The sequence below is a fragment of the Anarrhichthys ocellatus genome, unplaced genomic scaffold (genome assembly GCF_004355925.1).
Source record: "Anarrhichthys ocellatus isolate YVR2014 unplaced genomic scaffold, GSC_Weel_1.0 scaffold74, whole genome shotgun sequence".
Classification (NCBI taxonomy): Eukaryota; Metazoa; Chordata; class Actinopteri; order Perciformes; family Anarhichadidae; genus Anarrhichthys; species Anarrhichthys ocellatus.
Genome location: NW_022280104.1, coordinates 266,348 through 281,797, shown reverse-complemented (window position 1 = coordinate 281,797; position 15,450 = coordinate 266,348). Strand labels below are relative to the sequence as shown.

Below are 15,450 nucleotides of genomic sequence, written 5' to 3'. Positions count from 1 at the left end.
CACACACACACACACACACACACACACACACACACACACACACACACGCATACTGGAAAAGAACCTTGGGGACCACGTTATGGACTCCTCAATAAAACCCTTTGGGCACGACAACAGATGCAGATTCTGCACCTTCACAAGGCTGTTTAAGGGTTTACGTTTGTTACAATGGAGGGGCATGCTGCTGCCTGTTTCAGACAATATAAGGGATTCTGACAGTAATCAGATCAGGCAGATGTTGCAGTGCTTGGAATATAAAGGTTGAAATTATTTTAAGACAATTAAAAGAGAGCTGCTCCGGGCTTTCCACAGTTGCATAGCAACACGTATAAATACATGTTTGTGCTTTCCCGTGCTTGTTTGGTGAGAAGTTAAGGTTCCACAGGTCACCAATGATGTGTTTGCAAACAAGAAATGCAGGAAGTCTGAGGAAGAGCCTGGTGCTCGAAACGTTACTGCAAATAAATCCTTAAACAGGAGCTATTTGGTGTGCAGATCCATCTGTTTTAATCCTGCTAAATATGTCTTTGATCCAGCACCCATCCCACCGTACAGCGGATGAAATACATCCCACTAGCTCTAGCTTATGTTTCAAGTGTCCAGATATGTACGGATGAGACAAGCAGCTGTTGGGTGAAATACAAATATTCTGCAGGCCACCTTTGCGGTTTCCAAAAATGAAATGCATTAAATTAGCTTTTTCCCTAATGTGCTGATTTGTCCAGGGTGTTCCTCAATTCCCCCTGCCAGTGTGTGTGCATATGAAAACATTCTCATCCTACCTTTGTGGTTGAAGAGCCCCTCCATCTCCATGGAAGACCTGGAGTGAGCGATGCAGAGCATGGAGCAGGGTACGATGCCCTCCTGGGCTGGAGAGCGGTCTGTGGTCCTCACCAGGCACCAGTCCGGCTTATCGTGGAGTCGCTCCAGAACCTCCACGGTCTGGCCTCGCCGCACTGTCAGCTCCCCACTGCTGCCACCATTGCTGGCCATGAAGTCATGGATCACCACTGTCAGCTCACAGCCACCGGACAGCTGAAATGGAAGAAAGATGTCTGTGTAAACCTATGTTGATGGTAATCTGTAAACAAATGCTGATATTTGTCCATTTTAGATCTACTGTGCACGTTTGCACAAAGCATGAATGCACTTTCCACATGGCTATGTATGAGGATAAAGTACATCCAACAAGTCGGAAAACAAAATACTATGAAAGTAAATACAGCGAGCGTGTGTGTAGCGATAAACTGTGATTAGATTGTTGTTAAATTGACTCAGGAGGAATGAGAAATGGAAAGCATTCATTTTCCAAACTACTGTTCATACGTATCTCATCCAGATAGTATCGATGACCAGCGCACATTTCAAAGATATACATAAATTTGCCATTTTTTTCTCCGGCATTTTAATAATATTGCCACATTTATTTTAAAAGGTATAAGTTGATGCAAATAAGCATGGCCATTCAGCAGTGGTGGAATGTAACTAAGTACATTGGGTACTTACTTAATCGTACCGAGTAGTTTCTTCTTATGCTACTTTATACGTTTTCTCTTGGTACTCTTACTTAAGTAAAGGGTCTGAATACTTCGTCCACCACTGTTATTCAGTAAAATGACTTCTGACATCACAAAATGGATTGAATGGGCTCTCAAAACAAAAGGCGAAATTTTCCCACACAACATCCTTTGATAACAGCGCAGGTACTCAAGCAGCACTGCAAAGTGAAAGTCTACATGCACTGATGATCGGTGACTCATTCTAGCACAACTAAACAAAACGTCACAACTGTCTATGAAAAGAAAGGCAACATTAGATGGAGGTGGAACAACGTAGCAATTAGTCACTTTGCTCACTGGCTGTTCTCAAAGGTATTGACTGAAAATGCAGCTGCATGTTGCTATTAGGGCTCCAATCTCTGTGCTAACAGCAAGGGTTCTGTGCTCACAAATGATAGATATACAGCAACAGCACACCAGAGGGTTATTCTACAAATATGAATTACAAAAGCATATATAATTCTTAATTGTCTGGGACAAATTCAAATGAATTGGCATTATTGGACACAATAAATACAAAGCCATAAATACCACAAATGTCCAACCATGTGAAGCCAAACCTCACAATATTTAAATCATCTTGTGAGCATTTATATGAAATATGACTAAATGGCAGATGAGAAAAGTCTTATGCGTAAGTTATACTATTAGTCATACGGTTAATAATAGCCACATGCTGTACTAAAAAAACATTCACACATTCCATGCTTTCAAAGGTCTGTTCCTTATTTCTAGTGTTGAAATGTATGCAGTGCTGCAAGTTCTTTATGTTCTTCATAACTGAAATAGATTGCATTGCTCCTTTCAAAGATATTCACATCGTAAATGTCACAGTACTGAATATTAGCAGAGCACATTATTTGCAACCTACCCTTTGGTAGTGTGGCAAAGCCAGAGAGCTGAGGAGTTGAGAAACGGGATGTGAGATCCTGTCCTCCAGCCTCTCCATTATTTTCCACTCCCTCATTACGAGAGAAGTCCCAAAAAAACAAAACAAAAACTCTACAGCAGTCCGCTAAACATCCTAGATCACAATGAGGAGTTGCTCACTGGGTAAGCATAAGCTGTCTGGAAAATAGGGCAACGTTTTATGGAATATTTCCCCTGGGAAAGGAATATTTGACCAGATAATCACAACCCTAATGCATTATATCATCCCGAGGTCAGAAGAAAAGTTGCTGCCATCCACTGTAACAGCCAACAGCACTCCGCCATGGGCTCTCACAATCAGCCTATTGAAGCTTAAACGATTCCCTGTTGTGTGTCTCTTCCCCGGAGCGGTTAATCCATGCTTGTCTTTAAACAAGTGTTGCCACAATTTAGCTCACTAATGTCCGTCAATCTACAAAAAATTAGAAGAGAAAACTGGATATTTCTATGTTCGAAGCAAAGTGTTAGATCGATCGCTGTGAGGACTTAAAACCGCGCTCTCCTGTCTGGCATACAGACGAGCATCCTCTGTGAAGAGAGCGGGGGAGGCTGAAGCTGTTGTCACTCAAGCAAAGACACACACAGGGACATGGACACACACACACACACAGACACACACACACACACACACACACACACACACACACACACACACACACAGACACACACACACCACTGTCACTGCCTCTTGAATGAGAGGTCTCACAGAGAGTCCTCACAGAGAGCGATGGAGAGAAGCATTCAGAAGGTGTGATTGAGATGCAAAATGTATACTTGCATGTGTTATTGTGTGTTTTGAATTTTTAAGCTTGAGAGTATGCCCTTAACTGAACAATGACTATTTAATTTGTTTTGACACAAGTGGATTAAACCATAGCAATAGGGATAAACACACACATAAACAAACACACACACACACACACACACACACACACACACACACACACACACACAGAGCTCTCCATTACAATTTGGTTTTATGCTTAATGAAAGCACCACAGAGCTGAGCTTTGTGCAAACAGATAACTAAACAGATACAGTGAACACTCTAAGGTAATTTACTTATTTTCCTGATTATGTATGAGGCTGAGCTGGGGGCACTCCAAATCCAAGTGTGAAAATAATGACCTGATGTAAGAGTCCACAGCTACAGTTTATAATTAGTATGACATAAAAGTATGGAAATGTTGTTCTCTATGTATGCTTGTGTGTGTGTTGGCTTTACAGTTGCTCATACTGAGCGTAGGAGGACAAGCCTTCTGTGATGCTATTACCAGATATAACCCACACACACACACACACACACACACACACACACACACACACACACACACACACACACACACACACACACACACATAGCTTTAAAGCCCTGTCAGATGGACTGTTTCTTCCTCCTAACACTTTCACAGGAAGCAATTTGTGGAAAGTTGCCTGCATCTAACCAGGCTGCAGCTTCCGATGTGTGATGGCATCACATAGACCGATAGTGGGTGACAGATTAGCTACATACTGACTGAATTAACTGAATGGTGTGGCATGTGCAGGGAAATAAAAAATTAAAACAATTGTCTATTTTGATGCATCACTAAAGAGGATGAAGAATGCCTGGAGAGAGTGTGTGTAGTCAAACCTTATCACTGTCCAGTGTGTTCTGGGATGTACGTGAGGCGATGGAGATGGTATCCGGTTGGCTGCTGGCGTCTCCCTGGCTGTCCAGCTCCTCTCCGTCCCTGCAGGCAGACGATATCATCACAGTCATTATATCTTTACCATTATATTAATGTTTTACTACATTTTTATAGATTCGTTACTGAAAATACTGATTATTGAGTTGATATTCTGTAAGAGGCTGGATTCTGAGATGTTATATATATATATATATATATATCCAGTATGGCTGCAACAGTTCATGCAAGCTGTGCCCAGCTGCAGTGTTTTAATTGTCTGTGTTGGAAAATGTATTGAAATTGTTTTTACTGTACATTTACTGGTGTATAATATTTCAAATGTTTGTTGCATAAATAAAATAACTTTACTGGAACACAATTTTATGATGGCTCACATAATTAACATTTAAACTCATGAACAACATTAACAACAACTGAAGTGCAGAGCAATACACTGTTAGCTTACCGTCTGCCTTTATGTTTAGCCGTGGTGGCTTTAGGGATGTGGATGGGCTCCTTTAGAGCTCCACGCAGGTGGACAGTTCGCTCCTGGATGACCTCCCTAATATGTTTGATCCAGTCCTGCTTGTTCTCAATACTTGAAGCCTGGGACACAACACGTGATCGGGTCCGACAAAGGTTAGATTTACAGGTTCTAGTATGTGCAGGCGTTACACGGTGTCAAGTTTAATTTAGCAATTACATAGTTCTCCCTGATCCCACGAGTGCTTTGATCCCTGCAATCTTGTACTTGAGTCACACGTCATCATTCAGACTCATTGTGAAATGACGATAACTGCGTCTCATATGCTTCACTTAGGGTTCCCACAGAGAGGCACTTATTGTCAGCCTAGTGTTTATTTACGTCACCGATCCAATGCAACACTGTATTTAGTGTATGACTATGGTCGTCTGTGTCTTCTCTTCCTCCCTCACTTAGCAACCAGCAGCAATCAAGGCTGCAGTGGCAGCATGTTACATAAGGCATGATGATGATGATGATCAGAACTTGTGTAATAAGACAGATAGCTGCACAGCACATATTCACACGTCGTAACACATACACTGGGATCCACACGTTTTTATATTCAGTCCCAAAGACACACACGTCTACATCTACACACGGAGCCTGCATAAAACATTGCTTCTGACTCACTGCGTGAGAACTAGCAAGTTGCTTGTGAGTTTTGATTATGACCCATCGACTGCTATGCTAATGTTTCTGTGTGATGAGTCAATAAGTCGCAGAAAGTAACACTCCGCCCCCCCCTACAGGGAGTGAACTTTCTTGGCTGTACAGAGGGGACTATGCAGGATTTAATGAGGGCGGACTACAGACATGGAGTGACTCTTCTTTCTTTATGCATGAACAACTTGGCCTCTTCTGCAGAAGGGGAATCACATTGGGGGGGGGGTCTATTTTACACTTAGTGCATAGCTCCTTATGAAGCAAACATATTTTGGTCCTCAGTTCTAACTTGCTAAATGATATCAGATAATATTGTAAAATATTAAAAGAAGAAAAATCTGTTCATTCAAAATGACATTGTTAATGCAAATATGAATGCAGTGACCAAACATTGACCCTTTATCTTCACCACAATCCACATCTTGACATACTGTACCTTGAGGACGATCTTGTTGTCTGAAGTCGGGGTTCTGCCCATCCACAGGGCAAACTTACAAGGATCTCCCTCCACATGTTCTGTCACTCCAAGCTCGGATGTCTAAGGGGATGAATAAGATGTCAGCAAATTTATATGATACATAAACAAAAACAATAGAGGACTTCCAGCTGACCCAACTCCCAAAAACCAATGATGAATCCTGAACCAATCCGGGTCTTAAGTTCACACTTTTGAGCTCGTCTCAGTCTTGCGTTGGGTCAAGATTGAATTTCGGTATTTATAGATTTGACGGACTGAACCTGATATGTCCCAAGGAAGAGTCCGATAACATGAGCGACTCAAGCTGTAATCAATACACGGAAATTTAATTTAAGTTACAGTACATCATAATTGATTTCTTCACTATCGTAATTAGTAGGAAAAAGCAGAAACAACATCGGCGGATCAAACGGTACATTACTTACAAAGAGCTTGCTCTTGTACAGGTACTTGCTGCGCCCGTTGGAGTCTTTGACCTCTTTGCTGAAGACCAGGGACATCTCGAAGAGGAACAGGTGTCGGTCGCGACCTTTCCGGATCAGAGTCTTGGGATCCCACACCTGGAAGGACTCCTGAAGTATCAACTCTCCCTGGGAGTCTATGTTCCCGTCAAACCCTGAGGTAGTGAAGAGAGAGGATGGAAACTTGCCATTCAGGGGTGTTTGCATGTGTGTATAGACAACATGTTCGTGGGTGGCAAATGGAGGGCAGTTGAATAAAGTTACTGCTGATGCAAAGCTGAGAAATGTGTGCTGAATGTGAGTGACAAGATCAGAACTGAAGGTTCATTTAATAGGACACATCAAACCCTCAGAACACAGAGTTGTACAGGGGACTATCAATACTCAACAAGTGTGTGTGAAAGTGTGTGTGTACTTACCATCCAGCATCGAGAGGTGCATGGCATCATTGGCTCTCTTGGGGACACTGAGCATGACTTCAAGACCATCCTTTATCTCACCTTTACCCTCCTCACAGCATGTCAACAACTCCTACGAAACAGAGACACATAGTGATGTTTAAATCAAGTAAAGAACACATTCATGATGGATTAAGTTCCTAGTGTCTGCATTTTTTCTGCTGTACCTTGAGAAGGAGCTGGTATTTAGTGATTCTCTGGACCGGTTTGATCAGGTAAGAGGAGATGGAGTTGGCCAGGCGATGTCTTTGCTGGATTTCCTGCAAATCAAACAGGGAAAACAGACACGTGTCTTACTTGAGCTACGGTCTTTATTATTCTAAGTGGAAGATCCTTCATCCTAACTCTAATATCACTACTTATTATACACCACGCAACAATGGTAGTTACTTACATCAAAGTAGGGTCCAGCATGTTCCAGGATGAGCTGAGTGGAGTCGGGCTTGTTCTTACAGTAGTTCACATACATCTGGAACTTATCAGCCTAGGCAGGAGAAATAACACCAGTGCTTTACTCACGACTTATCAAGAGTCTTGGATGCAAAACAACCACTTTAAAAAAAAAGTGTAGTACTCCACAGTTCTAGTGTACTGTGTATGTTTTGTTATTTAAACTTAATATGGACCTAGTCACATAGGAAACAGATGTTGATGAAAACAGAACAAATTAACACTATCGTGGTACAATTTATCAATTGTGGCCGGGTAATGGTATAATAACAGGTGAGGAGCACAAAGACAAACTGAAACATAAAAGTCCCAACTTGTAGATCTCTTACCCAAGTCACAAAACAATGGCCGACATCCTCTGGAAGCTGCTCATACTTCTCTAATTCCTTCAGGAAGATACTGCACAGAGACAGAAAGATGTAAAGTCCGAACAAATCCTGTATATACACTACTAAAAAAAATATTTTAACTTGGGATGTGTAATCTTAAACCAAATCAACAGATGTCGAGGGTTAGGAGTAAAGAATAGATCAGATCATAGCTTTACTGACTTGTGATGAAACTCGTAGAGGTCCTGCATGTTGCCAAAGATAATGTGTTCCTTGTTGACAATACCAGGAGGAATCTCCTCCACACCGCTGGTCATCTCCCACAGGTACGTCTGCACAAACACACACACACACACACAGAAGAGCAGAGTTAATCAAATACCTAAAAAAAAAGAACAACTCATTTGAAGTAAGAGCATTATATATTTCAATTAATCATTTATCAAATAATTAAGATCAGTAACTAACCAGTGAGAATTAATAACATATGTGAATTAAAACCAAAATAATAAAAATAATAAAATCTAATAATAGTTACAGTTGACCAATAAAAAAAAGTAAGACGCATAAGTTAAAAGAAAATAAAGAAAAAGTGTAAGTAATTGGAAAAGTAAAATGTAACCAATTTTAAAGGATGTGTTAATGCAATATAAGCAACTAACATAACGACAACAACATTTTAAAAATCACAGCTGGGGCAATGAAGATAACTAAATTTGACAACAGTCAATTTACTACTAATACTTACATCCATACACTCCCGCAGGTCTCTGACGTAGGTTTTCTCTGTTTGAATCAGCTCAGCCATTATAAACCTGAAAGGACATGAACATTGAGAGAGGAGGCACTGATGAACACGTTCAGGTGCTGAACTGTAGTTGACCAAATAGAAATAAAAACAACCTGTGGTGAAGACTTGTATGTACATACAAAGAAGAAAGAAAGAAAAGCATTTAAAACATAGATAAAAATCACCATGCTTTACTGTTTCGACTGCTGTAATACTGTTGCATTGTTGCTGTAAGTGGATGCATTATAACTCCCTTATGGCTAATGTATAGCTTGTTAACATATGTGCTGCAATTTACAGGCTGTTTGTAGTCTCCACGTCCTGTATGAATTTTCCCCGTAAACAATTTAAAACCAATTACCAAAAATATTCTATACTGCATCAGGAACACTAAAACATTTCGTGACAAATGCTCATAAGGCACATTGCTGCTCCTCCTCCTCTCACATGCACAATCAATTCCATCTCCATTTGTTTTCACACTTGATTGAATGCAAAGATTTCAGTGTACGCTATGATGTGCTCATGTTCTCTGGGTAATTAGACATTTAATTCCACTTTATCATTAACCCAAACGATTTGAAATGAAATCATGGCTGCAGCTATAGAATGTAAATCAGACTCTAAAAAAATATGTGTTTTCATATGTTTGCTAAGAATTACTGAATTATTCATCCAGGCATTTTTCCAGGCCTGCGTAGGAGACCTGTGATGCTGCACATCAGGTGGCGATCAGGAGAGAGTGTGCCGGGGAAATGTCTTGCACTTGCACTTACTCTTTCCTTCGCGCTGACTTCCTCTTCTCCTCATTTAGCTCATGGGCAGCATCCCTCAACTTGACCTCTGACCCTGGGGCACTGGCTGGGATGATGTCCAGTTGGAGCTCTTTACTCTGAAAAGGAGACGGAGGCTTTTACGTGGCACATAACAAAGCATGGTGGTCATTCACTAGTCAACACACCGATGTGTGACATATTTGCCTTCTCTTAGCACCAGTTCATTAAAATGAACTGCTGGGAGACGGAGTTCAAAAAGGGACATGAGGGAAATTTGACAGCCTCCAATATCTACCTACATCCGACCACCTGGTGCAAGCACCTACTGTTGAAACTACAACAAAATGAAAGCCAGGGGTAGTATGTATGTTTAAATTAATCAGATAAAACATGATTTTATTTTAATCTCATACTGGAAAGGCTACAGGCCAAGGTTATATCCTTATTACTATAACCTGTGCGAGACATGGACTCCATCGACAGATGTATTGCTCTATGGTCTTTCATCACACAGCATCAAACAAGGCTTTAAGGATAAAGCATACAAATAGTGTTTGTCGAAACACATTTAGAAGAATAGAACTGATATCTGTATTATTCGCTGATTTGTATCAATGGTGTGTACTCACAGCCTTGTTGGAGTCAGAAGAAATGCCAAGGGCTGTTTCCAGGCAGGTTCGGTATTTGTCCATGCGGAGAGAGAAGTCCCTGTAGCGCTTGTCCACTGAGGACACCCATTTCTTTATCTCCAGGGCATGGGCGTGGCCCTTGTCACAAAACCCATCTGCCAGCTGGATCAACAGCTTTACCCGCTCTTTGGTTTGCTATCAATAGAGAGACATTTAGGGAGGGGATAGAGAGAAAAGAGAGGTGGCCGCAGAGAGCCAGTGCCGGTGGAGGAAAGGTAGATAAGAGAGGGGGGGGAGAGAGAGAGAGAAAGAGAGTTAGGAATCAGTGCGTTGCTTGATGGACACAATAGCTTGTTCTCTAACACAATAACAGTGACACAGCGGTGAGGGATCGGGACAATGCATTGCCCTGGGAATGGGCCTCACAGAAGAGCGCAGGACTGTGAAAACAAAACGCACAACACAACGAGCACAGCAAAGGGGCCCACGGATACACACACACAGTTACCTGTCTTTAACACAGTAATACATTCACCAAATAAACACAAACACACACACATATACCTTTGCTGTAATCTGGAAGTCTTCGTGCTCTTTCAGCAGCTCCTGTGTGTGGTGAATGCTGGAGCCAGTTGATGTGTGTGTGGACAGGTAGAACTCCCCAGTGTCATGGATCCACTCCAGGGCCTGAGGACACAGCCAATCACGAGTGAGTACATTTACACAGCAGGGATTTTAGTTTCATCATTTAATACAGTCTCTACTCTTGAAACTCTTATAACAGTATATTTAAAGTCATGGGTTAGTTTGTATGCTTAAACGCACCATCGTCCCCTTCATCCTCTCTTACTTAGTGGGCTTACTTAGTCTGAACCAATCAGCATTTGAAATGGATAGTGTTTTCAAATGAACAGTTTACCTTTATGATGTCCCCTGATGACATTCATAGTAATTCAGGATTACACAATGTGACATCCATAATTTTAGACTGAACAATATTCAAATGTAACCTATTCATACATTTCTAGAATTCGGTTTGCAAAGGTCCTACATCCTTTCCATTTGTTATCATATACTATATTACTGGGCCTGCAGGCACTGACCAGCAGAAGAAGAGCTGGTCAAGTCAAACTGTGAGACCAGAAAGCATTTGTGAGCCCTGGGGATAAAACCTGGATCGCCCTAGAATAGCCTTGTCCTAGAAACATCTATGATGTCATCTGATTTTATTGGCTAAGTGCAGTGCTGTGTGCCTGCGCTGTGCTATCCAAATACCACAAGATGGAGCAAAGTGTCTGTGTTCAAACAGCCTGAGACTTGGCACAGAAGAACGGAGTTAAGAGCATTACTACCACAGATTCTGACTTGCTTCAGCGTCTTTAAAATAAAGAGTTTCCAGCTGTCAAAGTAACGTTGCAATAAAACACTCCAAATGTCAGCTCAATCTGTGGAGTAAGAAGAGATGTTGGCGGCTACTGAAATCAATAAAATCCAAACCCTGTCCATCTCATAGGTCCTTTTATGTTCGGCTGATCTAAGACTTGCTTGCCTGAGAAACAGTGAGTGTTCTTGTGACATGACCTATCATCCTAGCTCAGATCTCTATTCTTCCAAAAAACAGAAACAAACTTAAAACAAAAAAAATAGCAGTGCTTGAAATGTTCAGTACTGCCTGAGGGGTAAAAATGAGCGTTTGGCAATGCTATGTAATAAACATAGTGTTTATATTTACTGGGGCGATATAATGATAGCTGTCTTGAGGGACTGTCGTTGTTGCAAATGTCTGTCAGCTTACATCATCTCAAGTGTATCTGAAATGTATCATTACTAACAAAAACAGACTGCTTCATTTAGAACAAGAGACGAATCAAGATGGAAGTTGCAGCTGAATCCTGTCAACTTGCTGACTTAGTTCCAATACAAACAGATGCCAATCATCTAACAGGGAGGAGGCTTATTTCTACTGACTCTGTTCTGTAATCGATTGAATGACACAATCTATCGATCTGCTCAGCCTTATCTCCGAATGGTGGGCCTTTTTTTTGCAAATGCCCACATAAACATGCAGTGCAGAAAACACACAATCATAGGGACACACTTGTTTGGCGCTGCGTTCAAACACTACATATTGCTGGCACTGGTCCAGCCTCCGCTTCCTCATGGTCCAGAAGTGAAGCACTCTGTTCTCTCTCTGCAGCAACTCATTCAAGATATCTGATGACACAACACAGAAGCAAAAAATATGTATTCAAGATCTTTATCTGCATGATAGAGGAACAATATTAATTTATAATTTTGTGAATAAATTAAGAAACTCTGGGTCGAAAAAGTTAAATAAGCTAAGAACTTGACTTGTAAACATAAGATGCGGAAAAGATAAAGGTGATTATTGACCCATCTACTTACTCTTGACCTGAGTCTCTGGAGCTTTGACATGGGACAACATGCCAGGCATGTTGACACTGTTCCTGTGCAGGTACTTCAAGAAGACATCAGCATTACGTCTGGCTAACGTGCAGGCCTGTACGTGTGCAGAAAGACAACGGATGTCACTTACAGGGTCAATACCGGTAATAATAACAACCTTCTGTCTAATAAAAGCTTTAGAATCACACAAATAACAAGTGATTAAACGTGTCTTTTCTTAAATATAAAGTAAAATAAATGCATCTTTGTCACCTTGAGGAAGGCCTCTTTCTGTTCCAGATGTTTGCTGATCATGGGGGTGACGTGGTCTGACTCACTGTTCGGGCCCAGTTTATCAGCGCCACCACACCAGTCCTCTTCTCTCTTATACTCCTGCTCCAGGCTTTCTAACACACTGCAGACCTGAAACACAGACGATACTGTCCGTAAAACCATTGTACAAAACAACATTGACCTTTCCTGCTCCAGACTTTTATGCCACCAGTGAAACTGCACATCCGTCATCATACTCTTTCATCATAAACTTTCCACGTCTATTGCTGTTCACAAAGGAGAGCGTAATTCACATGATGCTTTTTTTTGTCCTTTTGGCTTAAACTCACTCTTGCTCAAAAGGATCACAAATACCTGTTCAGAGGTCTTGTAGAAGGCCACAGAAGCATTCACCAGCTTTAATCGGTCCTCCATCTTCAGCATCAGCTGCTGCCAGTGGTCTGCCACCTTTAAGTCAAACAAAAACAAATCAACTTACCACTGGAACTGTTCTTGTTTTCTTTTAGAGATGTATGCAATTGTAAGAGAGCAGTACCTTTTCAGCGCAGTCTCTGATCATATCCATGTCGTAGTGGTTTGCCTGGAGTAAGGCCTCCGCCTTCTGCTGTACCTGCAGCGCACTCTGATGGGTTTTCTTCACGGGGGATAAGGGTGAGATAAAAAAAACAAACAAAAAAAACACAATGAAATTCAAAAGTTATATGACTCTGTATATCCCGATGATTGCTTTGAAAATACAGCCATCTCCCTGTTGGACCCTGCGGGGCAGTTTGGTGCAGAGTAGAGGACTGGGGAGCAACAGAGGATAGCGTCTGATTATAGCTGTGTCATAAATATTGTCCTGGAGCGAGCATTCTGGAGAGGAAATGAGATAGGGAGGCGGCAAAAAAGGACAGTATCTGGTGATTTTTGTGTCATAGCGGTTAGCCTGAGAATAAGGCTTTTGCTCCTTGATGGTTTCAGAGCACTAGGGGAAAGGAAAACAGAAAGAGGTTAAGGAAGAGTGAGTGGCGTCCTGCCACCGTTTGGTAATGTCTGCAGCTCTGAGTACTGTCAAGGAGGACATTCCAATATCACTTTGCGGGTTTCAAAGACTATAATTATGGCATGTGTGTTAAAATTCAAGTCAGCAATAATCACATTCACAGCTTTCTTCTGAGCGTGCATCTTTGTGTGTGTGTGTACAAGAGCTCTGTAGAAGTAGGTCAGCTACATGCCTGCATTAAATGAGCCAGGCTTGACAGAGTTCAAAGGAAATACACGCTGCATAATCAGTAGTAAAGCGAGAAAGGAAATGAAGACAAAACGTAAGCAGAGAGAGGCCCAGATATTAATCATTTATAATTCCATTTCATGTGTGACTTGTGGTGAGAAGTGGAGGCGGTGGAGACACAAATGAACCTGAGATGAGTTTCAGAAAAAGGCAAAAGGTAAAAGGACGAAGGGCAACGGAGGAGAGGAGATGAAGAAGTGGTAAAAGATGAGGTAAAAGGGAGGTGAAGAAAGGAGCAGACAGAGATCACTCTAGATTCTTAACAGAAAAGAAAAGAGAGCAAGAAGAAGAACATTTTAAATACATTTTATTTTTCATTTTACCTCTATTGCATGTTGGAATTGTTCATGTTCCTTCTGCAGCTGTTCGGCTTCCTGTAACGAACTGGCTGTGATCAGACCAGCGTTCAGCATTGACTCGCCATTACGGATCCAACCCAGAACCTAAAAAACACACAGATACACAAAGAGTTTTATAGTTATTCACATTTCATTATTTTATTACTCGATCACTTTAACAGAATTTATTTATTTGTACTCATTATGCTTTGAAAACATATTCAATCAAACTCAAAAACTGTCCAATTACTTCTCAAAGGTGTAAGCTGTTCCCCAAATTTCTCAATCTTCTTTCTCTTCTATGTTTCCCCCCCCCATCAGCTCTACAATATTCTGACTCCATGTCTGTCAATTTGTACCTGTCTCTTCTTATACATATATATTTGTCATTGCTTCTAAAACCTGGTAACCTCCTCATTCCCTTGCATTAATACTCACATTTGACCTTGCACACATTTCACCACCAACAGCACATATTACATATTTTAACTATCTCTTAAGCTTAAACACACCTTGCCTGGCACACAATCTCCTAGATGCACACAGAATCTGCTCATAGTTTTGTTGGCCAAAGTTCGAGCCAAAGGGCATTCAAACACAGTCTGTTGAAGACACCCCTCTCTCTCTCTGACTCAGAAAGCACACCTGCTGTGTGGGTGATGGGCAGAACTGCCACTGAAGCTTGGCTATAAAAGTGATGATGGAACACAACTCTGACTCTCTGTTTCCACTGCACATGCAATGCACTGAGGGAGGTACAGGTATGTTAGCTACTGGATATCAGAGGAGTGGTACATCCACTGTATGTGACATAATGCAAGAACAAACAGCTGCAACCTCAGACGCGAGGCGTCCATATATGATTCATTAGTATGGTACGGCATACCATTAGATTTACATCATATATGCCAATATTTCCTCTTACCACTACAACGGATGCCACTTTACAGTACTTGAGTGCTTTCATTTTTGCTCTATCCATAAACTCTATTCTTAAACTGGCCAGGATTGAAAGGCTTCAATATGTATAAATAAATCAGCAGCAGAAATGTATCGGCTACAGTTACCAGATTATGGTTGAGTCCAACTTTAGTCTGACAGGGCCAAGCTTTGTAAGGGAATGTAAGGGAATGTAAGGCAGAAGCAGTTGAGCTGTGTTTTATACTGTAATCTGTAAAAAACAACAACAACTAAGATGTACATTAGTTTATGATGTGTGCTCGAAGTAGTTTGCATGTATTTACCAGTTTAAAAACCAGAGGCCACCGCTTAAGACGATTCTGATGTATAAATCACATTAGCTGCATAGACGTGCATAGGTTTCTGTAACAGTCCATAGTTGCATATAGTACCGCCTCTCTGTGGGTAGATGAGTAAAAAATAACACCAGCATCATCCAACATCACTCTATCATCTTACT

At 41.3% G+C, this 15,450-nt stretch overlaps 1 protein-coding gene across 7 annotated transcripts in view; it reads right to left on the bottom strand.

Annotated features, from left to right (window-relative positions):
- Positions 1 to 15,450, bottom strand: part of triob (trio Rho guanine nucleotide exchange factor b) — a 95,288-nt gene that overhangs the window by 21,069 nt on the left and 58,769 nt on the right. For all 7 annotated transcript variants that reach the window (XM_031873704.1, XM_031873710.1, XM_031873709.1 and 4 more), the window contains 20 exons: positions 14,016 to 14,135; positions 12,955 to 13,053; positions 12,774 to 12,866; positions 12,399 to 12,548; positions 12,126 to 12,240; positions 11,818 to 11,933; positions 10,284 to 10,406; positions 9,720 to 9,914; positions 9,091 to 9,206; positions 8,273 to 8,339; positions 7,747 to 7,856; positions 7,525 to 7,594; positions 7,140 to 7,229; positions 6,913 to 7,005; positions 6,707 to 6,818; positions 6,252 to 6,442; positions 5,785 to 5,886; positions 4,626 to 4,765; positions 4,123 to 4,222; positions 783 to 1,035 (listed from right to left, as the gene is read on the bottom strand). In XM_031873704.1, the coding sequence (XP_031729564.1) occupies positions 783 to 1,035; positions 4,123 to 4,222; positions 4,626 to 4,765; positions 5,785 to 5,886; positions 6,252 to 6,442; positions 6,707 to 6,818; positions 6,913 to 7,005; positions 7,140 to 7,229; positions 7,525 to 7,594; positions 7,747 to 7,856; positions 8,273 to 8,339; positions 9,091 to 9,206; positions 9,720 to 9,914; positions 10,284 to 10,406; positions 11,818 to 11,933; positions 12,126 to 12,240; positions 12,399 to 12,548; positions 12,774 to 12,866; positions 12,955 to 13,053; positions 14,016 to 14,135 (2,455 nt within the window). The remainder of the gene's footprint in view (positions 1 to 782; positions 1,036 to 4,122; positions 4,223 to 4,625; positions 4,766 to 5,784; positions 5,887 to 6,251; positions 6,443 to 6,706; positions 6,819 to 6,912; positions 7,006 to 7,139; positions 7,230 to 7,524; positions 7,595 to 7,746; positions 7,857 to 8,272; positions 8,340 to 9,090; positions 9,207 to 9,719; positions 9,915 to 10,283; positions 10,407 to 11,817; positions 11,934 to 12,125; positions 12,241 to 12,398; positions 12,549 to 12,773; positions 12,867 to 12,954; positions 13,054 to 14,015; positions 14,136 to 15,450) is intronic.